Source organism: Pogoniulus pusillus, chromosome 4 (genome assembly GCF_015220805.1).
Source record: "Pogoniulus pusillus isolate bPogPus1 chromosome 4, bPogPus1.pri, whole genome shotgun sequence".
Lineage (NCBI taxonomy): Eukaryota > Metazoa > Chordata > Aves > Piciformes > Lybiidae > Pogoniulus > Pogoniulus pusillus.
In genome coordinates, this window is record NC_087267.1 from 46,667,929 (window position 1) to 46,689,388 (window position 21,460).

The 21,460-nt window shown below is 52.9% G+C and overlaps 1 protein-coding gene across 4 annotated transcripts in view; it reads left to right on the forward strand.

Annotated features, from left to right (window-relative positions):
* The first annotated feature begins 3,044 nt into the window (after positions 1 to 3,044).
* TASOR2 (transcription activation suppressor family member 2) overlaps positions 3,045 to 21,460 on the forward strand; it is a 45,830-nt gene continuing 27,414 nt past the window's right edge. For all 4 annotated transcript variants that reach the window (XM_064142758.1, XM_064142759.1, XM_064142761.1 and 1 more), the window contains exons 1-11: positions 3,045 to 3,207; positions 9,500 to 9,645; positions 11,622 to 11,717; positions 13,309 to 13,381; positions 15,473 to 15,564; positions 16,655 to 16,792; positions 16,899 to 17,023; positions 17,132 to 17,151; positions 17,241 to 17,340; positions 18,385 to 18,485; positions 19,945 to 20,048. In XM_064142758.1, the coding sequence (XP_063998828.1) occupies positions 3,165 to 3,207; positions 9,500 to 9,645; positions 11,622 to 11,717; positions 13,309 to 13,381; positions 15,473 to 15,564; positions 16,655 to 16,792; positions 16,899 to 17,023; positions 17,132 to 17,151; positions 17,241 to 17,340; positions 18,385 to 18,485; positions 19,945 to 20,048 (1,038 nt within the window). In that variant the 5' untranslated portion in view covers positions 3,045 to 3,164. The remainder of the gene's footprint in view (positions 3,208 to 9,499; positions 9,646 to 11,621; positions 11,718 to 13,308; positions 13,382 to 15,472; positions 15,565 to 16,654; positions 16,793 to 16,898; positions 17,024 to 17,131; positions 17,152 to 17,240; positions 17,341 to 18,384; positions 18,486 to 19,944; positions 20,049 to 21,460) is intronic.

Here is a 21,460-nt window from a genome sequence, read left to right on the forward strand (position 1 = left end):
GTCCTGGTGTAGGTGGTTATAGCTTCCCAGGTGCAAGACCCTACACAATGTTGGACAGGGCTGGGTGCTAGGTTGGACTGGATGAGCTTGGAGGTCTCTTCCAACCTGCTTGATTCTACGATTCTGATTCTGCACTTGCCTTTTTAGAATCACAGAATCAGGCAGGGTTGGAAGAGACCACAAGGAGCAGCCAGTTCCAGCCCCCCTGCCATGCCCAGGGACACCCTACCCTAGAGCAGGCTGCACACAGCCTCAGCCAGCCTGGCCTCAAACACCTCCAGCCATGGGGCCTCAACCACCTCCCTGGGCAACCCATTCCAGCCTCTCACCACTCTCCTGCTCAACAACTTCCTCCTCACCTCCACTCTCACTCTCCCCACCTCCACCTTTGCTCCATCTCCCCACTCCTGCCACTCCCTCACACTCTCAAAAGTCCCTCCCCAGCTTTTTTGTAGCCCCCTTCAGATCCTGGCAGGCCACAAGAAGGTCACCTGGGAGCCTCCTCTGCTGCAGCCTCTGAGCATCCTCCTGGCCCTGCTCTGGACACTCTCCAGCATCTCCACAGCCCTCTTGTCCCAGGGGCTCCAGAGCTGGATGCAGGACTCCAGCTGGGGTCTGAGCAGAGCACAGCAGAGGGGGAGAATCCCCTCCCTGACCCTGCTGGCCACACAGAGAGCCTTTTATCTTACTCTTGGGCTAGCTGCATTTTGGACCAGCATCACGAGCAGGAATTCCAGTCTCTGATCTGCCAGCAGGAGCTAGAAAAAGGATCTGGCAAATTTGAGAGATGCTACTGCACACTCAGAGCACAGCACTGCTGTGGGCAATGACCTCATTGACTCTAGGACAACAAAAAAATCACTTTTTCTTCCCCATGTCCTTGTTTTTTCACTGGGTAGTAGCACTTTGCACTCTCTTCTGCTGCCACAGTAGATTTTTAGGTTGAGTGACGTATCTACAACAGCCTGTTACTGATCTGCAGCCTTGCTTTGAGTAATAAGTGACATATAAGCGAGCTGTCACATTGTCCCCTCATTCTTTTTCCTTACTTTTCCCCCTCTTTATTGGCCAATCTTGCCCCAGCATGTGAAAATACACCCAAAGAGGTCAGCAGAGCTCAACCAGACCCCAGGGCACTGAGTACAGAGACACCCAAATGGACTCTGAGACCACTAGCAAGGACCAGGAATCAGCCTCTCCATGAATTAATCATTAGCTCAGTTGTGTGGCCACAGTGTGTCCCTGATGCTTCCCTTGGCCCCTTCCCTTGGTTTCTCAGTCTTCAGTCCCTCAACCCCTTCCCTCATCCTATCCCTTATCCTTCACCATGCACTGGCTCCCATCCCTCACCTCAGACTTTCCCCCTCAGTGCCTTCCCTCAGGTTTGGACCTTCCATCTTACCTTCTCAACCCATTCCTTCACCTCTTGAGGCATTTAATGCCATGGTCTAGATGACTGGACAGGGCTGGGTGCTAGGTTGGGCTGGATGAGCTTGGAGCTCTCTTCCAACCTGCTTGATTCTGTGATTCTAACAGCCCCAAGCAGCACTGCAGGCTGGGGCCAGAGTGGCTGAGAGCAGGCAGGCAGAGAGGGCCCTGGGGGTGCTGGCAGACAGGAGCTGAAGCTGAGGCAGCAGTGCCCAGGTGGGCAGCAGAGCCAATGGCATCCTGGGCTGGCTCAGGAGCAGTGTGGGCAGCAGGACAAGGGAGGTTCTTGTGCCCCTGTGCTCAGCACTGCTCAGGCCACCCCTGGAGTGCTGTGTCCAGTTCTGGGCTCCTCCATTGCAGAGATGTTGCAGTACTGGAAGGTGTCCACAGGAGGGCGCCAAAGCTGTGAGGGGCCTGGAGCAGAGCCCTGTGAGGAGAGGCTGAGGGAGCTGGGGGGGTGCAGCCTGCAGCAGAGGAGGCTCAGGGCAGAGCTCATTGCTGCCTGCAGCTGCCTGCAGGGAGGCTGTAGCCAGGTGGGGTTGGGCTCTGCTGCCAGGCAGCCAGCGACAGAAGAAGGGGACAGAGGCTGAAGCTGTGCCAGGGGAGGTCTAGGCTGGATGTTGTTAGGAAGTTGTTGGCAGAGAGGGATTGGCATTGGAATGGGCTGCCCAGGGAGGTGGTGGAGTCTCTGTGCCTGGAGGTGTTGCAGCCAAGCCTGGCTGAGGCACTTAGTGCCATGGTGTGGTTGATTGGCCAGGGCTGGGTGCTAGGTTGGCCTGGCTGAGCCTGGAGGTCTCTTCCAACCTGGCCGATTCTATGGCACCAGAAGGTACTGGGGGGCTGAAGGAAGGGCTGAGGTGATGGACAGGACCCAGGGAAGGGAGGCAAAGAACTAAAGGATGAGGAGAAAGCTGAAGACAGACACCGAGGGGCCGAGGTGATGAGACAGGGTTGAAGGAAAGCGCTGAGGGAAGAGAATGTAGGGGAAGGACCCTGCTGAGGACAGAGGCAGGAGGTGAAGGCTGCGGGGGCTGACGAAAGAGCCCAGGCGGGTGCCGAGGAGGCGATCAGGCAGAGGGCTGCGCGCCTGAGCCACGATCCAAAGCAAGGGGTCAGGCAGAAGGCTAAGGCGAGGCGCGGCGGCTGGGACGGCAGGGCGACGGCCGCGGAGGGCGATGGGCGCGGCAGGGCGATGGGCGCGGAGGGCGATGGGCGCGGAGGGCGATGGGCGCGGCAGGGCGATGGGCGCGGCAGGGCGATGGGCGCGGCAGGGCGATGGGCGCGGCAGGGCGATGGGCGCGGCAGGGCGATGGCCGCGGAGGGCGATGGGCGCGGCAGGGCGATGGGCGCCCGGCGCCGGCGCGGCGGTGACCCGCGGGAAGAGGAAAGCGGCGGGCGCGGCCCCGCTCTCTCTTTCCGGTTCAGTTTTCACTTTCTGTTTTTTTCTCGCCGCCGCCGCCCGTCCTCGGCCCCGGTCCCGGCCCTGCCTCCTCCGCCAGCCAGCGCCGTCCCTCCCCGGCGCCCTTCCACTTCCTGGGGCCGGCGGATGGCGGCGGCCCGCAGCGTGCCCGCCGCCTATGGGAGCCCGCAGCGCCTGAGCTCGCCGGTCCGCCCGGCCCGCCAGCGCCGCGCCCTCCCGGAGCCCCGCCGGGAGCGGAGCAGCGCCCAGGGCCGGGCGGTGCGCGGCGGTATGAGGGGCCGCTGAGGCGAGGAGCGGTGAAGAGCCTGCCCCGGTCATGGGAAAGCAGCGGGAAGAGGACAGCGAGGGGCCGGGGATAGGTGAGCGGGGCCTGGGAGGGGAGGGAGGTGCGGGGAGGGAGGTACGCGGAAGGGAGGTACGCGGAAGGGAGGTACGCGGAGGGAGGCTGGCTCCATCCCACCCTCGTGTAGGGCGGAGAGGCCATGCCGGCTTCGCCCCTGGGTTCCTCCAGAGCCGAGGCTGCCTGGGGGCAGTGAGGGGGAGGGTGGCCAAGCTCCTCGCCGGGCGAAGGGGGAAGAGTCCCTGCCTGCCTCCGAGCTGGCAGCAGCTACCCCAAGCCTCTGGGCACTTAGAGGTCTTCGACACCTGGAAAGCAGCTTTTAAACTCATTTTGGCTGGCTCGCTGGGGACACGTTGGTTTCTTCCAAGCTCCCCCTTTAACGCCGGCAGCTGCCCCAGAGGCCCGTTGAGCAGGCAGAGCCAGGGTCCTGGTTGGGTTCTGTGGCAGCACACACCTTCAGCCTGCCCTTGGGCAGCCCTCTTGGTCAGTCCGAGCGCCCTTCAGGAGCAGGCTGTGGAAATGCAAACATTGGCTGCGTCTTGCTCCCTGCCTGGAGCTGCCATGGGGAGCTGAAGGCTGGGAGGCCTCTTTGCTCCCCCCTTGGAGCTGCTGCAGGGCTGGAAATGGATCCTGAAACAGTGGGAGGGGGGGAAATTGTGTCTGCTTTGATAGTGTATTAAGTCTGCAGCCAGATTTTCCTCCAACAAATAGCCCTGCAGGAGCTTGGATAGGAGCAGGGCTTGCCAAGCTGCAGGTCTGCCCTCCTTAAAGGGGGGGATAATCTGGGATAGAGGAAGCAAAGAGGAGAGTGGATGGCACAGAAATAGTTCTGCATGGGAGCAAAGCTTATTAACCAAGCAAACATCCAAGAAATGTTGTCTCACTCAGAATAATCAATAGCTTGGGGTGGGGGGGGGGGGATGTTGATGCCCATCACAGGTGCAGGAGAGGCTGAGTGAAACTGCTTTGCGGGGAGTTAAGTCAGAACATTAACCTCATGGTTCTGCCTGCGATGGTTTGGGTGTTCCCCACCCCCCCACACTATGGAAATCACCCAGACTAGACTCAGCGAGCTCTGGGAATTGAATGAAGCTTATATTTACAGCTAGCACAACACACAAGCAGAGATTTACAGTCTATATACAGCTGTAGACAGCAATAGACAAGGGAAAAGGTAATCCAGAAACACAACAGCCCTCCCAGAAACCTGAGTCCCCAGGAGAGGCTCCCAACCACGCTTCCACCTTCTCCCACCCCTCTCAACCTTACCCCAGGTGTTGCCTTGAGCCCAAGGAAGAATGGAGGGTCAGCCAGGGGGGTTAGGAAGCAGTTGGATTAATCAGGTTAGGTTAGAGAGAGAGAAATGCAGCTCAAAGCCCAGGCAGTCTTAGCTATGTTTGGATTCTTGCTCTTGTACATCTCAGCAAGCCTGTGAGTGAAGTAGGCATCACTGCTGTTTCTCTTTCACAGCTTGTAGTGTAGTTCTTCTCACCAAAGCATTCTAGCTAGCTTCAAAGTAGCACACTACCCCAAAGGTGTGCTTAAAGTGGGTGTTTCTTAGTGCTGTTCAGTGGATCTCATTTAAGAGACTGGTAATGAGCAGGGAGGAAAACATGGGGCTCGATGGCATGAGCATTCCTGCAGTCAAGTCTGGAAGTTACTGGTCTGCACTTGAGCTGATTTGTTAGATAGAATATGCTGTCAAGAAAATGTGTGGTTTCACCAAAAATCACTGTTTTCCCATGGAAAAAAATCATTTTGTCAGGGAAAACTCTTTCTGCTCTGCTTAGAAGTGCAAGTACTCACCCAGAGACTGTGTTACCAGGCTCTGAAGCTGGTTTGACATACTGGTTTGATCTGTTTTTAGTGTTTGTCTTAAACCTGGTGGCTTTGGTGCTAGCAAAGCTAGCATGGGTCTTTCCCATCCCCAGATGTTCACCCCTGATACCTGCCCCAACATCTATTGCCACCCCGCTTGTTGGTGCAACCTGAAGGGAGGCTGTAGCCAGGTGGGGTTGGGCTCTGCGGCCAGGCAAGCAGCAACAGAAGAAAGGGACACAGTCTCAAGCTGTGCCAGGAGAGGTCTAGGCTGGATGTTAGGAGGAAGTTGTTGTCAGAGAGAGTGATTGGCATTGGAATGGGCTGCCCAGGGAGGTGGTGGAGTGGCTGTGCCTGGAGGTGTTGAAGCCAAGCCTGGATGAGGCACTTAGTGCCATGGTCTGGTTGCTTGGCCAGGGCTGGGTGCTAGGTTGGACTGGCTGAGCTTGGAGGTCTCTTCCAACCTGTTTGATTCTATGGTTCTATGACTTACTATGTGCTAGAGAGGATTAGAAAGTAAAACTAAAGAGTGAGAACTGCAGTATCAGGATGGAGATAGGAGAATGGCCTTCAACAGAGCCAGAGAAGTCGGGAGCATGGGACAAGAGGAAACAGCCTCAAGTTGTGCCAGAGGAGGTTTAGGTTGGAGGTTTAAGCTTGGGGAAGAGTGGTTGGAAAGCTGCCTGGGTGGTAGCAGTGTGGTGGTGAGGCACTTAATGCCATGGTCTAGTTGACTGGATAGGGCTGGGTTGTAGGTTGGACTGGATGATCTTGGAGGTCTCTTCCAACCTGATTGATTCAATGATGATGATGATGATTCTATGGGGCTGTGGCCCAAGCTGCTCAGAGGAGAAAAGACACTTTTGGTTTTACTTCTGGCTTAGGCACTTTCACTTTTGCCTCCTCACAGGCTGCTCAGAGGCTACCAAGCACCTTTTGCTCCCAGAAATGAAACCAGATGCATCAGGGGTTTGTGGGTATTCGTGGGAGTGTCAGGCTCTTCCTTAGGGCAGGAACAGAGCTGAAGGAGCCTTTTTAATCTGGAGGAGGAGAGGATGGTGACAGGAAGTTGGTGGACTTGGTGCTGTGCCCTGTGGTTGCTTCATCTCCTGTTTTTTATGGATTGCTGCATCCACTTGGGTTTTTTTTTTCCTCTTTTGGATTTTCATTTTTACTCTGCAGCTGAATCACAGAGAAGAGCAAAGGCCTGAGTTACCACCTGCAAAATAGTTGCTGGTGTTATACTTCCAGCAGCTTGCCAGGGTTGTGCTTTTTTAACCAGGGTTTTAATTTTCACCCCTGAAGGGTGTTGAATATCCAGAGCTTTGGCTGATTTAACACCTCACATCCTCAGTGTGTGGTCTGCACTCAGGTTTTTGACCTTGTAATCTCTCTTTGTTGACTCACTGTCTCAGAGAATCAGTGTCACTGACATCCTTATGGTGAGCTGGCCTAGGGCATCAGGGAACCCTCACTCAGTTTGCAGACACCCAGGTGGGTGGGAGTGTTGATCTGCTGGAGAGTCAGGAGGCTCTGCAGAGGGATCAAGGTAAGTAGGATTGATCATAGAATCAACCAGGTTGGAAGAGACCTCCAAGCTCATCCAGTCCAACCTAGCACCCAGCCCTAGCCAGTCACCCAGACTTTCTGATCCTCTCTAGCACATAGTAATTCATAGAACCATAGAATCAAGCAGGTTGGAAAATACTTCCAAGCTCATCCAGTCCCACCTAGCCCTAGACAATTATCCAGACCATGGCACTAAATTCCACGTCCAGTCTTTGCTTCAACACCTCCAGGGATGGCAACTCCACCACCTCCCTGGGCAGCCCATTCCAATGCCAATCACTCTCTCTGACAACAACTTCCTCCTAACATCCAGCCTGGACCTCCTCTGCCACAGCTTGAGACTGTGCCCCCTTGTTCTATTGCTGCTTGCCTGGCAGCAGAGCCCAACCCCACCTGGCTACAGCCTCCCTTCAGGTAGATGCAGACAGCAATGAGGTCACCCCTGAGCCTCCTCTTCTCTAGGCTAATGATGGGCTGAGGCCAGTGAGATGAGGTTCAACAAGGACAGGTGCTTGGGTCACAACAAGCCCATGAATGCTTCAAGCATTGGGGTTTACCCAGGTGGCCAAAAAGGCCACCAGCATGCTGGCTTGGATCAGCAGTAGTGTGAGCGGCAGGGCTAAGGCAGGGATCATCCCTCTGGACTGGGCACTGGTGAGGCCATGCCTCAAATGTCATGTTCAGCTTTGGACCACTTGCTCCAAGAGCTGGAGCACACACAGAGCACACACAGAGCACACACAGATCAGGCTGCTCAGAGAGGTTCTTTTTTAAGACTCTTTTCTGCCCTCTCTATTTCCATTCCCATCTGTCCTCTACATGTCCTTGAGTCTTTTTAATTGAGGGAAGGAAAAAGAGCAAGTGATTAAAACTTACCCTTTAAAAATAAGAGTCAGAACCCCAAGTAGGTTGCAGGGTGACAACAGATGGGATATTGCTCATCACCAAAGGAATGTAGACCTCTTAGAGTTGAAAATCATAACTTGTTTGCAGTATTGTGTCCAGTTCTTGTCTCCCTCATTCAAGAGAGGCAGGAAACTACTGGAGAGAGTCCAATGGAGGCACCAGAGGTGTTGAAGGGCCTGAAGCATCTCAGCCTCTCTTCCTCATAGAGAGACATGGGGCTGTTGAGTGGTGTGGGGCCAGACTTTTCTCAGTGGGGCTCTGAGTCTTCTTCTCTGGAGAGCTTCCAAACCCATCTGGACATTGTGATCTTGGACAGCCTGCTGTGGGTGACCCTGCTTTAGCAGGGGCCTTGGACTAGATAGCTCCAGAGGTCCTTCTGGGGTTCTCTGGTGAGCTTTTTGTCCTTGACCTTTCAGGTGAGATTTTTATTAGAGAGTAACTAGCATCTAAAACCTGTTTGAGGGAATCTCAGCAGTTCTGTGTTTATTTCCTTGTGTAAGACTACAAGTTTATGAGTCAGAGACATTGAAAAGGTTTATTTCTTCTGTGTTGCAAAGTCAGGCTTGAAACATAAATCTCATAGCTCATGAATCACCACCAGAAGCAAGGGTTTTAAAATGACCAAGCCCAGGAGTTCCTGTGTTTCTGGGTTGAGTTCCTGTGTTCAGGGCTGAGTTCCTGCATTTCTGGGTTTAGTTCCTATTTGGATGTTCACAGTTGCAAGAGCACAAAGCTTCAGGGCTTTGCTTTGTTTCTGTGTCCATATTTAAGCTGCCAGCTGCTTTGGGTCCTCTTCTTGACAGGATGCTGTCATCTACACCAAGGCACTAAGTGCCTCATCCAGTCTTTTCTTTAACACCTCCAGGGATGGTGACTCCACCACCTCCCTGGGCAGCCCATTCCAGTGCCAATCACTCTCTCTGCCAACAACTTCCTCCTAACATCCAGCCTATACTTCCCCTGGCACAACTTGAGACTGTGTCCCCTTGTTCTATTGTTGGTTGCCTGGGAGAAGAGGAGCTATAGCTGTTCCTAGTGGGAGCCACAAAGCTGATCTGCTCCATGGTGGAGTGGAAGTGCTTGAGGTGGTGGAGCTTGTCTACAGAAGGGCAGCGAGGCTGGAGAGAGGTCTTGAACACAAGTCCTGTGAGAAGTGGCTGGGGTTGTTCAGCCTGGAGGAGAGGAGGCTGAGAGGAGACCTCTGTGGGCAGAGGCTGAGGGAGCTGGGGGTGTGCAGCCTGCAGCAGAGGAGGCTCAGGGCAGAGCTCATTGCTGTCTGCAGCTGCCTGCAGGGAGGCTGTAGCCAGGTGGGGTTGGGCTCTGCTGCCAGGCAAGCAGCAACAGAAGAAGGGGACACAGCCTGAAGCTGTGCCAGGGCAGGTCTAGGCTGGATGTGAGGAGGAAGTTGTTGTCAGAGAGAGTGATTGGCATTGGAATGGGCTGCCCAGGGAGGTGGTGGAGTCTCTGTGCCTGGAGGTGTTGAAGCCAAGCCTGGCTGAGGCATTTTAGTGCCATGGTCTGGTTGCTTGGGCAGGGCTGGGTGCTAGGTTGGACTGGCTGAGCTTGGAGGTCTCTTCCAGCCTGCTTGATTCTATGACCTCATTGCTCACTACAACTCCCTGAAATGAGGTTGGGGTGAGTTGGAGACCAGACTCTTCTCCCAGGTAGCAAGTGATAAGATGAGAGCAAATGGCCTGAAGCTGTGCCAGGGGAGGTTTAGGTTGGATATTAGGAAATGTTTCTTCACCTGGTATGGGCTGCCCAGGGAAGTGGTGGGATCACCATCCCTGGAGGTGTTTAAGACAATTGGATGAGGATCTTAGGGACATGGTCTAACAGTTGTGTACAGGGAGATGTTGGGTTATGGTTGGGCTTGAGATGATCTCAAGGTCTTCTCCAGCCAGGCAGTTCTGTGCTTCTGCTTGAAGATCTGCCACCCACCTCTGCTCAGGCCCTGTACCCACCTGGAGTTGCTCAGAGCCAACATTCACACCTGATGCTTTTGTTTCTTCTGCCAGGTTTTCATCCAGAGTCGGCAGAGTCGAGTTCCCTTTTGCAGACAGCGGTTTCAGTGCTGCAGAGGTCCTACTTGGACTCTACATCTCAGGATGGTTTTCAGTACAGCCAAGCAACTCTGGTGGAAAATGATGTTTTCCTAAGTGAGGTAAGGCTGGTGGAGAGGCAGGCTGCTGCTGCCAGCTCTGGAAAAGAGCCGCTGGGGTCCCTAAATGTCGATTTCATGGCAGCTCTGTCTTGCCTTTGCAGCTTATTGCTGGTGTCCCTGCCTTTTGGAGCCCCATTTGCAGTTCCGGGCTGAAGGGAGCCTTTTTTGGGGGTGGTTTGGCTTGGTTTTCACTTCTCCCCTCCCAGTCTCACCCGGAACAAAAGGTCTTTTCAGACAGTGTTGTCAAACATTCGGCAGCAGTTCCTGGAGGAGGCCCTGGGGACAGATTGAAAACTTGGTTTGGGACCTAGCAGGAGAGCTTTAAGGTTACTGCACTTTTACTGCAATGTACCAGGCTGATTTCCCTGGGGTAATTCTTTTGTCTGCTCTCACTCCAGTGCAGGCACAAGTTCAGAGGATCACAGGATGTTAGGGGTTGGAAGGGACCTAAGGAGATCATTGAGTCCAACCCCCCTGCCAGAGCAGGACCACACAGTCTAACACAGATCACACAGGAACACATCCAGACAGGCCTTGAAAGGCTCCAGAGAAGGAGACTCCACAACCTCCCTGGGGAGCCTGTGCCAGTGCTCCATGACCCATTTTAACCCTCACTTTCCCCTTTGTCCATCTGACTGGGACCTGTACAAATCCACATTTAAAGTGGCTTTATCCTTACACTCCTGCTGGTAGTGGCATGGAAGACAAGCTGTCTCCTCTGGGGACATGGAGGCAGCCAGTCCTCTGCCTAAATCTAGGATAGTCACTATGGAGCTGGATAAAAACCTGGGAAAGCAAGTATTGAGTAATTTGCTGGTGATCCTGTGAGTTCTAGAGCCAAAATAAGCAGAAGCAGAAATGAGGTGGTTGTTTTCCTGCCTTCCAACCTGCTTTAAAGTAAATCCCATCATTCCACAGCTTCTTTGAAGCCCCAAAATATCACAGACTCAGACCCAGCTCTCTTTGCTTCCATGGTGTTCTTCCTGTCTGCACTGAGAACAGAGAATGGTGGAATCATCTTGTGTGGAAAAGACCTTTAAGATCACAGGCTCACAGGATGTTAGGGGCTGGAAGGGACCCAAGGAGATCATTGAGTCCAATCCCCCTGCCACAGCAGGACAATCCTATCTAACACAGAGCACACAGGAACACATCCAGACAGGGCTTGAAAGGCTTCATAGAAGGAGAGCCCACAGCCTCTCTGGGAAGCCTGTTCCAGTGCTCTGTGGCCCATCATCAAGATCACCAAATCCAACTGTTAACCCAGCCCTGCCAGGTCACTGTCACTGCTGATCCATGTCCCTCAGCACCACAGACATGGCTTTTAAACCCCCTCCAGGGATGGTGACTCATTGTTCCTGGTGTCCAACCCTGGAGCACACTTTGAGGCCATTCCCTCTTGTCCAGTCACTTGCTCCCTGGGAGAAGAGGCCAACCACCATCTGGCTCCAGCTTCCTTTCAGAGAGTTGCAGAGTGCCAGAAGGTCTCCCCTCAGTCTCCTTTTCCCCAGGCAAAACAACCCCAGTTCCCTCAGCTGCTCCTCACAAGACTTGTCTGCTAAACCCTTCACCATCTTCATTGCCCTCCTCTGGACCTGCTCTAGCACCAAAATGTCCCTGTAGGATGGGCCCAAACTGAACCCAGTATTTCAGGTATGGCTTCACCAGTGCCATGTAAAACCTTCTGTTCTCTAAGGCATGAGAAATCTCAGAGCAAGCCCTCTGAGCTCTGAAGTGGACAGATGCATGGACTGGGGGGGCTTGTGGTGAGACTGGGTGAGCCTGTGCCTGCAGGAAGGAGTGAGGTCTGGACACATGAGGTGGTCCAGCACCACCTGGTTGGTGCTAGGTACTCTATACTGAGCACCATGGGGGTACCCAGAGCACCGTGGGGGTACCCAGGGCACAGTGTCCTCATGCATCCCCTGGCTCTGGCATGATGTAACTGGAGCAAAGTGCTTTTGTCTCTTCTGCAGCTCAAAGCTTTTGCCCAAGCAAAGGAAGCTGCCGGCTACAGCCAGGAGGAGCTGGAGGAGACCTTTGCATTTCTCCTGTTTGATAATGAAGATGAGGTAACCTGAAGGTTTTTTTTTCCCCCACTTAAGAAGTTTGATGCCAAGGGCTTTCATGTGTGCTCTGTCCCACCAACACCTGGCAGGCCTGTTGGTTGAAGTGTCCTGCCTCTGTACCATGGCTACCAGTGCAGTTGTTACCATATCAGTACTCCAGAGCAAGTTATGAAGCAGCTCCTGAGGTGGGGCTTAGTGAGGGATCTCTTTTGGTACCTTTCTAGTCAGTCACTGAGAGTTCCCCTCTGCCTAACTCTCCAGCCTCTCCAGGTATCTCTGAATGAAAGCACAGCCTGATGGTGGATCAGGCATCCACACTTTGCTTTTATTTCTCACCCACAATGAGTTCAAACTCCTCCTGTTGTCACTCCTTGGTCAATATATTTTTGGACTTCACACACTTTGGAGAATCTGATTTGGACATAAATGAAATCAAAGCTCCAAAGATAGTCATTATACCTGTGGAGGAGTGAGCAGAGGGGAGCAAATATCCTCTGCCTTCAGGCCAGCCCTGCTGCATTTATTTTTTAATGGTGCATTTATTTTTGAATGGATTTTCCTTGCTGATAAAGAAAGTGCAAAGTCCAAAGTTCTGCTTGCAGCACTTTCTGGAGATGTTGGACTTGTTCCAGATTTTTTTCTCAGCTTTTTCTTCCACTAAATTTTTTTCTAGTAGCACCTGACAAGCCCAAGCAGTTAATATCTCAACCAAGAACTGTTACAGCCTGTTGGTTCGTAGAATCAGTCAGGGTAGGAAGGGAGCACAAGGAGCAGCCAGTTCCAACCCCCCTGCCATGCCCAGGGACACCCTACCCTAGAGCAGGCTGCACACAGCCTCAGCCAGCCTGGCCTCAAACACCTCCAGCCATGGGGCCTCAACCACCTCCCTGGGCAACCCATTCCAGCCTCTCACCACTCTCCTGCTCAACAACTTCCTCCTCACCTCCACTCTCACTCTCCCCACCTCCAGCTTTGCTCCATTCCCCCCACTCCTGCCACTCCCTCACAGCCTCAAAAGTCCCTCCCCAGCTTTTTTTGGAGGCCCCTTCAGATCCTGGCAGGCCACAAGAAGGTCACCTGGGAGCCTCCTCTGCTGCAGCCTGCACAGCCCCAACTCTTTCAGGCTGTGCTCACAGCAGAGCTGCTGCAGCCTCTGAGCATCCTCCTGGCCCTGCTCTGGACACTCTCCAGCATCTCCACAGCCCTCTTGTCCCAGGGGCTCCAGAGCTGGATGCAGCACTCCAGCTGGGGTCTCAGCAGAGCAGAGCAGAGGGGCAGAATCCCCTCCCTGGCCCTGCTGGCCACACTGCTGCTGCTGCAGCCCAGGCTCTGCTTGGCTTTCTGGGCTGCAAGTGCACACTGCTGGCTCCTGTTGAGCCTTTCCTCCAGCAGATCCTGGTTCTTCTTGTGGATATTGTGTTTCATTTTCCTTACACTGGGATTTTTGGTACTTTAACGATTTGTAGCTGCCTTGCAGCAGTATTTTTTTTGCTGCTTGCAAATTTTGCCAGCTGTTATGCTTCAGCTTTGAGTGGTTGTGCCCCTTTGTCTTTGAAAAAGAGGTGGTGAAAGAGACTTTTCTCTTCTTTTGAAGGCAAAAGAGGTGTGTCAGACTGGCCTGCGTGTGAACAGCAGCTCTATTTCCATGCTTGGTGACCCAGCAAAAGGTGAGATTTCCTTTCAGAGGACCAGGAGACTCATCTGGGCTTGTCAGCTGCTTGAAAACCTGAAGCAAGAGTCCCAAGAGGTTGCTGGTACTGCCTTATTTACTGCACAAGCCCATGGAAGTTCCATGTTTTTCACATGAGAGACTGAATTTGTCTGGATCAAGCAAGCAGCAACATTTGCTGCTTCTCCCTCAACCAGCTGAGGATGGGATCTTCCCCCAGGGAATGTTCTTGTCTCTTCCCCTCTCCATTTCAGGCTTTTTCTCCCTTGTTAATTACAACCTTTGTCACCAAAGTGGCTTTTTGGCAGCTCTCCCCAGCAGAGTTCTGTTGGCTGAGCTTTTGCCAGCAGTTCTGTTACTAACCAGAGCAGATTGTGACATGTTGGAGACGTTTTCCATCCACACTTGGTCCTTGCCCAAAAGTCTGGAGGCCTCAAGATGGCCACTGCAGAACATGTTACTCAGAGAACCAAACGTCTCCCAGTGCTCCTCCTGCAGGTCCAAGCTGTGGAAGAGTCAATGACAGTGACCACAAAACCAAGCAAGGACTGGTTATCTAGACTGAGATGGATATTATGGGTAAACCATGTCAGAATGGGTCTTGTCACAGGGCAGAAGGTTCATGTTGGCATTTCATAGAATCACAGAATCAGTCAGGGTTGGAAGGGAGCACAAGGAGCAGCCAGTGCCAACCCCCCTGCCATGCCCAGGGACACCCTACCCTAGAGCAGGCTGCACACAGCCTCAGCCAGCCTGGCCTCAAACACCTCCAGCCATGGGGCCTCAACCACCTCCCTGGGCAACCCATTCCAGCCTCTCACCACTCTCCTGCTCAACAACTTCCTCCTCACCTCCACTCTCACTCTCCCCACCTCCACCTTTGCTCCATTCCCCCCACTCCTGCCACTCCCTCGCAGCCTCAAAAGTCCCTCCCCAGCTTTTTTGGAGCCCCCTCCAGATCCTGGCAGGCCACAAGAAGGTCCCCTGGGAGCCTCCTCTGCTGCAGCCTGCACAGCCCCAACTCTTTCAGGCTGTGCTCACAGCAGAGCTGCTGCAGCCTCTGAGCATTTGGGATGCTGAAGGACCATAAGGAACCAAAAAAGGGCCTGGGAGGGTCTGTTCCATGCCATGCTCCTGCACTGGTGCCATTGCAGTGTGTGTTCCCCATAGACAAACTTATCTTAGAATCACAGAATGGTTTGGGTTGGAAGGAACCTTAAAGATCATCCAGTTCCAACCCCCTCCCCAACCACAGGCAGGAACACCTCCCACTAGACCAGGTTGCTCAAGACCTCCTCCAACCTGGCCTTGAACACCTTCAGGGAGGGGACATCCACAACCTCCCAATTGCCTTTGTGTGACTCCAAAATGAGCCAAATACCCGCCTCAGCTGAGGTGTAACCTGGAAACCCTTCAGCAGATCATAGAATCAAGCAGGTTGGAAGAGACCTCCAAGCTCAGCCAGTCCAACCTAGCACCCAGCCCTGTCCAGTCAACCAGACCATGGCACTAAGTGCCTCATCCAGGCTTTGCTTCAACACCTCCAGCCACAGCACCTCCACCACCTCCCTGGGCAGCCCATTCCAATGCCAATCACTCTCTCTGACAACAACTTCCTAACAACATCCAGCCTAGACCTCCCCTGGCACAACTTGAGACTGTGTCCCCTTGTTCTATTGTTGGTCTTCCTTTAAGAGAGACCTTCCTTTAAGAGACAAAATGAACATTAGGAGTTTATCCTAGGAGAAAGCCAAGTTAACTCCCTTCCTACAGGTGACCCCAAAACAAAAGTTGTTGTTCCATAGCACCACACACACAGAGAGTCAAAGAAGGAACCAGAAGTAGGAGTTTCAGCCTTTTTATGGCTCCTTTTTGCTTCCTACAGGTGACCCCAAAACGAAAGTTGTTGTTCCATAGCAGCACACACACAGAGAGTCAAAGAAGGAACCAGAAGTAGGAGTTTCAGCCTTTTTGTGGCTCCTTTTTTGCTCTGCTGGGACCCTTATTTATACAAAGAATATCATGTTTTGGCAACCAGCTCTGTTCCACAGGTGATTCACATTGTCTTGTCTTAACTTTGTTTTCACAGGGGTTTATATTTCCAAGTATGCAGATTGTCTTCATCCCAGGCCCTGGCACCATGGAAAATCAGGCTATATTGTCATCTGCAAGCTGATAAAGGTAAAGAACAAGTCTCTTTCTGTGTGCAGTGGTTTTCAGAAGCCACTCTTCAGTGCCAGCAGTTTGGATGTAGACATAACTGTGATGGGGTGGAAAAATCAGCCCTGTTGAAAGTTTGTTGGTTATGGGATGTGTCCTGCTGCCCACACTGCTCTTGCTGCAGCCCAGCACAGGGTTGCTGCCTGGACTGCACTCACACTGCAGGCTCATAGAATCAACCTGGTTGGAAGAGGCCTCCAAGCTCAGCCAGCCCAACCTAGCACCCAGCCCTGGCCAATCACCCAGACCATGGCACTAAGTGCCTGAACCAGGATTGGCTTCAACACCTCCAGCCACAGAGACTCCATCACCTCCCTGGGCAGCCCATTCCAATGGCAATCACTCTTTCTGCCAACAACTCCCTCTTAACATCCAGCCTAGACCTCCCCTGCCACAGCTTGAGTCTGGGTCCCCTTCTTCTGTTGCTGCTTGCCTGGCAGCAGAGCCCAACCCCACCTGGCTACAGCCTCCCTGCAGGCAGCTGCAGGCAGCAATGAGCTCTGCCCTGAGCCTCCTCTGCTGCAGGCTGCACACCCCCAGCTCCCTCAGCCTCTCCTCACAGGGCTCTGCTCCAGGCCCCTCAGCAGCTTTGTTGCCCTGCTCTGGGCACCTTCCAGCACCTCAACATCTCTGCAATGGAGGAGCCCAGAACTGGACACAGCACTCTAGGGGTGGCCTGAGCAGTGCTGATCACAGGGGCACAAGAACCTCCCTTGTGCTGCTGCCCACACTGCTCCTGAGCCAGCCCAGGATGCCATTGGCTCTGCTGCCCACTTGAAACTAAAAGAATGTTTTAAACTAAAAGAGAGAGTTTTCAACTGGAGAGGAGCAGGAAATTTTTGGCAGTCAGGGTGATGAGAGCCTGGCCCAGGTTGCCCAGAGAGGTGGTAGAAGCCCCATCCCTGAAACCATTCCAGGTCAGTGTATCTGAGGCTCCGAGCAGCCTGCTCTAATTGAAGGTGTCTCTGCTGACTGCAGAGTGGCTGGACTAGATGACTTCTAATGTTGTTTTTTTATTTCTTCCTCCTTTTTGGTCAATTTTCTCACCCAGGGGAAGGTGAAAGTGGTATCTGAGAACCACACAACCAGCTACACCTGCCCATCTCCCGGCTACGACTGCCACGTCGCTGTGAGCAGAAGCAACCTCCCCTCAAAGACCAGCCACGGCCAGGCCTTTGCTCAGAGCCAGGTACTGATTTGTGAGAGGGCTGTGTGAGAACGTGGTGCTGGCCCAACTGCCTCACTTGTTCCTCACCTTGTTTTTTCTCATCTGTGTGTCCCTCCTCTCTCCCAAGTATTACGTGTACGAGGTGTCTGATGGCAGCACAGCTGAGCGGCCCAGGCAGATCTGCCCCTACATAGTCATCACCTGCCAGTACAGGAAGCCCAAGGAAATGTCCATCTTAGCTGGAGAGAACCTGTAAGCAACTTGCTGGCTTGCCAAAATACCCTGTCACTTTTTGGGGGGCTGTTTTTTTTCCTTTTTCCATGACTAAATTTTCCTCTTTTCATTCTTCTTTGTCTCTAGCCCTGAGCCTAATCACAAAGGTAGGAGCAGCTGGTGGTTGGTATGTACCTTTTTTTGGTCCCTCTCTCCTCTCCTGCATTCTCTGAGGTGTTCACCCTTTCCCCTGCAGCATTGTACTGTCCATGGAGGGGGCAGCTGTCTATCCAGGGTCAGATTTTGTGCAACATTTCCCTGAGGACCCCATACAGCTCCACCATTCCAGCTCGGCTGTAAGTCATCCTTCTCTTTTTTCCATGCTGTGTGTGGAGTGTGAAGCCTTCCACCTGCAGGTGTCTGTGTTCTAGAGGGGCACAGAGTCTAGTTGGAGTCCTGTGTCCTAGCTCACAGTGTTCCCAAGGGATCAGGAGTGGGTCCAGTTTTGGTTGACATCTTCATCAGTGATCGGGATGAAAGGGCAGAGTGGACCCTCAGCCAGTTTGCTGATAATTCCAAGCTGGAAGGAGTGGCTGAGACTCCATCAGGCTGTGCTGCCATCCAGTGAGACCTGGACAGGCTGGAGAATTGGATAGAGGGGAAGCTCATGTGGTTCAATAAGGGCAAGTGTAGGGTCCTGCACCTAGGGAGGAATAACCCCTGCACCTGAGCAGATGAAGAGGTGACCTGCTGGAAAGCAGCTCTGCAGAGGAGGACCTTGGAGGAGTTCTGGTGGGCATCAAATTCACCATGTGTTTTTCTGAAGGCAAATGGTTTCCTGGGGTGCATGGAGAAGAGTGCAGCCAGCAGGTTGAGGGAGATCCTCCTCCCTCTCTGCTGTGACATAGTGAGGCCAAATGTCAGGTTCTGTGTCCAGCTCTGTGCCACTCAATTCAAGAGGCAGGAAATTACTGGAGGGGGTCCCAGCATAGGCTCTAAGGATGCTGGGGAGTGTGGAGCATCTCTGAGGGGGAAAGGCTGAGAGCCCTGGGGCTGTTGAGTCTGAAGAAGAGCAGCTTGAAAGGGGATCTAATCCATGCTCAGCAAGAGCTAAAGGGTGGGAAGCAAGGGGATGGGGCCAGACTCTTTTCAGTGTTACCCAGTGACAGGACAAGGGACAACAGACACAGAGGCACAAACTGGAACACAACAAGTTCCATCCAGACATGAGGGAAGACTTCATTCCTGTGAGGGTGACAGCACTGGAACAGGCTTCCAGCCTTCTCCAGAGCTACTTTCTCTGGTTTCATAGTGACAGGGCAACCAGAACTCTTTGCTGTGCTTAGTCCTCAGATCCCTTTATGCTTGAGATCTCACTCTCTGCTGCTTCATCCACACAGGCCTCCCAGCTTGGACATCAACTATGTCATGGGTTTGTCTGACTTGAAGAAAAAGCTACCAGCAGCTGCATTTGGGAAAGGAAATTATGTTGAGAATGAAGGTGAGTGTGAGAGTAAAAGACACTTGTGCTGTGCCATAGGAATTGCTGCAGGGCATCAGAGGTCTGTGCAAGGAGACCAGCTCAGAGTGTCTTAATTAACACCTTGAGGTTCATGCTGCTGATAGATTCTGGGGTTGGAGTTTGGATGACCCTGCAAGTCTCAGCTCCAGTTACTGGCACCAATGCTAGAGGTTGCACATGGAGAGCTCTGGAGGTGATTTGTAAAAGCTCCAGTTGAGTTTCCATGTCATCTGGCACCAAAATAAGTGTGGACTGCAGCTCCCCCTCTACAAGACTTTAAAACCCCTCCTGGGATGGGGGCTCCTTTGCTGTCCTGGACAGCCTATTTCAGGGCTTGGCAACCCTTTTGGGGAAGAAATTGTTCCTCCTTTGGTGCAACCTCAGGCCACATGTTCCTTGGGAGAAGAGATCACTCCTCCATATAGCTCCAACCTCCTTCCAGGGAGTTGCAGAGAGCCAGAAGGTCTTCCCTGAGCCTCCTTTTCTCCAGACTGAACAATCCCAGTTCCTTCAAGCCACTCCTCACAAGTTCTCCAGACCTTTCACCAGCTTTGTGGCCCTGCTCTGGACATGCTTCAGCACCTTGATACCCTTCTTGGAGTGAGAGGCCCAAAGCAGGATTCAAGGTGTGGCCTCACAGTGAGACAATCCCTGCCTTGCTCCTGCTGGACACACTCTTGCTGATCCAAGCCAAGCTGCTGGTGACCTTCTTGACCACCTGGGCCCCCACTGGCTCACCTTCAGCCTGTTCACCAACCTCCCCGAGGTCCTTTTCTACTGGGCAATTTCCAGCCCCTCTGCCCCAAGCCTCAAATGTTCCTGGGCTTGTTGTGACCCAGGTGCAAGACTCAGCACTTGGCCTTATTGAATCTCATTCCCTTGGCCTCAGTCTGGCCAGATCCCTCTGCAGAGCCTCCTTAGCATTCATCTTCCACTGGAGGTGGACACAGAATTGTGCTAGTTCAGGGGAGGAGAGAGAAGTGGGTGGAGGCCACAGCAACATTTGATGAGTGCCATGGAGCCACAGCCTTAAGACTGATTGGTGTAAGAGAGGAAATACTTGAAGAGAAGAAATTCAGAGGGGTAAGGTGGGTCTGAGATCTTGCCTTGGTTGAACTCATTTGGGGATCAGAGTATGGAATAAGAATTCCCCTTAGCAGGTGAGAAGGTGGCATACTAGAGTGAGGTCTGAGCCTTTCAGAGGGCTCTGGTGAAGCACACAGCACTGCAGATATAAGGTAGGAACTATCTCCCTCAAACCAAGGGCTGAAGAGGACACTTACTGCCATAGGAACAGACCAGTTTGGGAAGTCTTGAGAAGCTCTTTGCAAAGCCCACTGCTTCCATCCACTGCACACTCACCTTCCTGCTGCAGGAGCATTTCTTTGGTCATGCACAAGGCACCACTTCAACATCAAACTCCTTTTTTTGTCTTCAGTCTGCTTTCAGGGTATTTACTTCAGCCTCTATGAAGTTGAAATCTCAAATAAGGATCAATATAAAATGGATCAGTTAGTCAGGACTCTGAAGGAGAAGGACTTGGTGAGTATCTTAAAACATCATTTTGGCAGGAAAGGGGCTTTTGAAATGACCTCTTGAAACTCTGAATGCAAAATGGAATGAATTTCTCTGCTTTAAATGTTATTTGAGGACAGGCTGAAAGAGTTGAGGATGTTCAATCTGGAGAAGGGGAGGCTCCCAGGTGACCTTCTTGTGGCCTTACAGGATCTGAAAGGGGCCTGCAAAAAATTGAGGAACGACATTTGAGGCTGTGAGGGAGTGCCAGGACTGAGGGGAATGGAGCAAAGCTGGAGATGGGTAGGCTCAGACTGGACATGAGGAGGAAGTTGTTGAGCAGGAGAGTGGTGAGAGGCTGGAATGGGTTGCCCAGGGAGGTGTTTGAGGCCCCATGGCTGGAGGTGTTTGAGGCCAGGCTGGCTGAGGCTGTGTGCAGCCTGCTCTAGGGTAGGGTGTCCCTGGCCATGGCAAGGGGGTTGGAACTGGCTGCTCCTTGTGGTCCCTTCCAACCCTGCCTGATTCTGTGATTCTGTATTTGCAGCTATAGACAGCAATATATAAGTTAAAGATAATACAGAAACACAACAGCCCTCCCAGAAATCAGAGTCCCCAGGAGAGGCTCCCAACCACCCTTCCACCTTCTTCCCACCCCTCTACTTTATCCCAGAGTTTACCTTATGTGCAAGGTGAGTTTGGAGGGATCAGCAAGGTGGGATTAGAAAGCAGGCAGATTAGTTGCCCAGGGAGAAACACAGACTCCAGCAGACAAAGACTCTCCCACACTCTCTCTTATCCGTTTGTGTTCTTGCTTTTATACATCTCAGCAAGCCTAGGAGTGAAGTAGACATGAGCATTGTTTCCTTTTCACAGCCTACCATCTGCTTTTCCTCATTAAAATATTCCAGTTAGCCTCAAACCAGCACATTAGTGTAGAGTCCTGTCCTGCACGTGGGGAGGAATAACACCGTGCACCAGCACAGGTCAGGGGTTGGTCTGCTGCAGGGGAGTGCCTTTGGAATGGGCTGCCCAGGGAGGTGGTGGAGTCACAGTCCCTGGAGGTGTTCAAGAGGAGACTGGAAGAGGCACTTAGTGCCATGGTCTGGTTGATTGCATAGGGCTGGGTGCTAGGTTGGACTGGATCGTAGAATCAGCCAGGTTGGAAGAGAGCTCCAAGCTCAGCCAGTCCAACCTAGCACCCAGCCCTGGCCAACCAACCAGACCATGGCACTAAGTGCCTCAGCCAGGCTTGGCTTCAACAGCAACTTCACAATCTCCCTGGGCAGCCCATTCCAATGCCAATCACTCTCTCTGACAACAACTTCCTCCTCACATCCAGCCTAGATCTCTCCTGGCACAGCTTGAGGTTGTGTCTCCTTCTTCTGTTGCTGCTTGCCTGGCAGCAGAGCCCAACCTCACCTGGCTACAGCCTCCCTTCA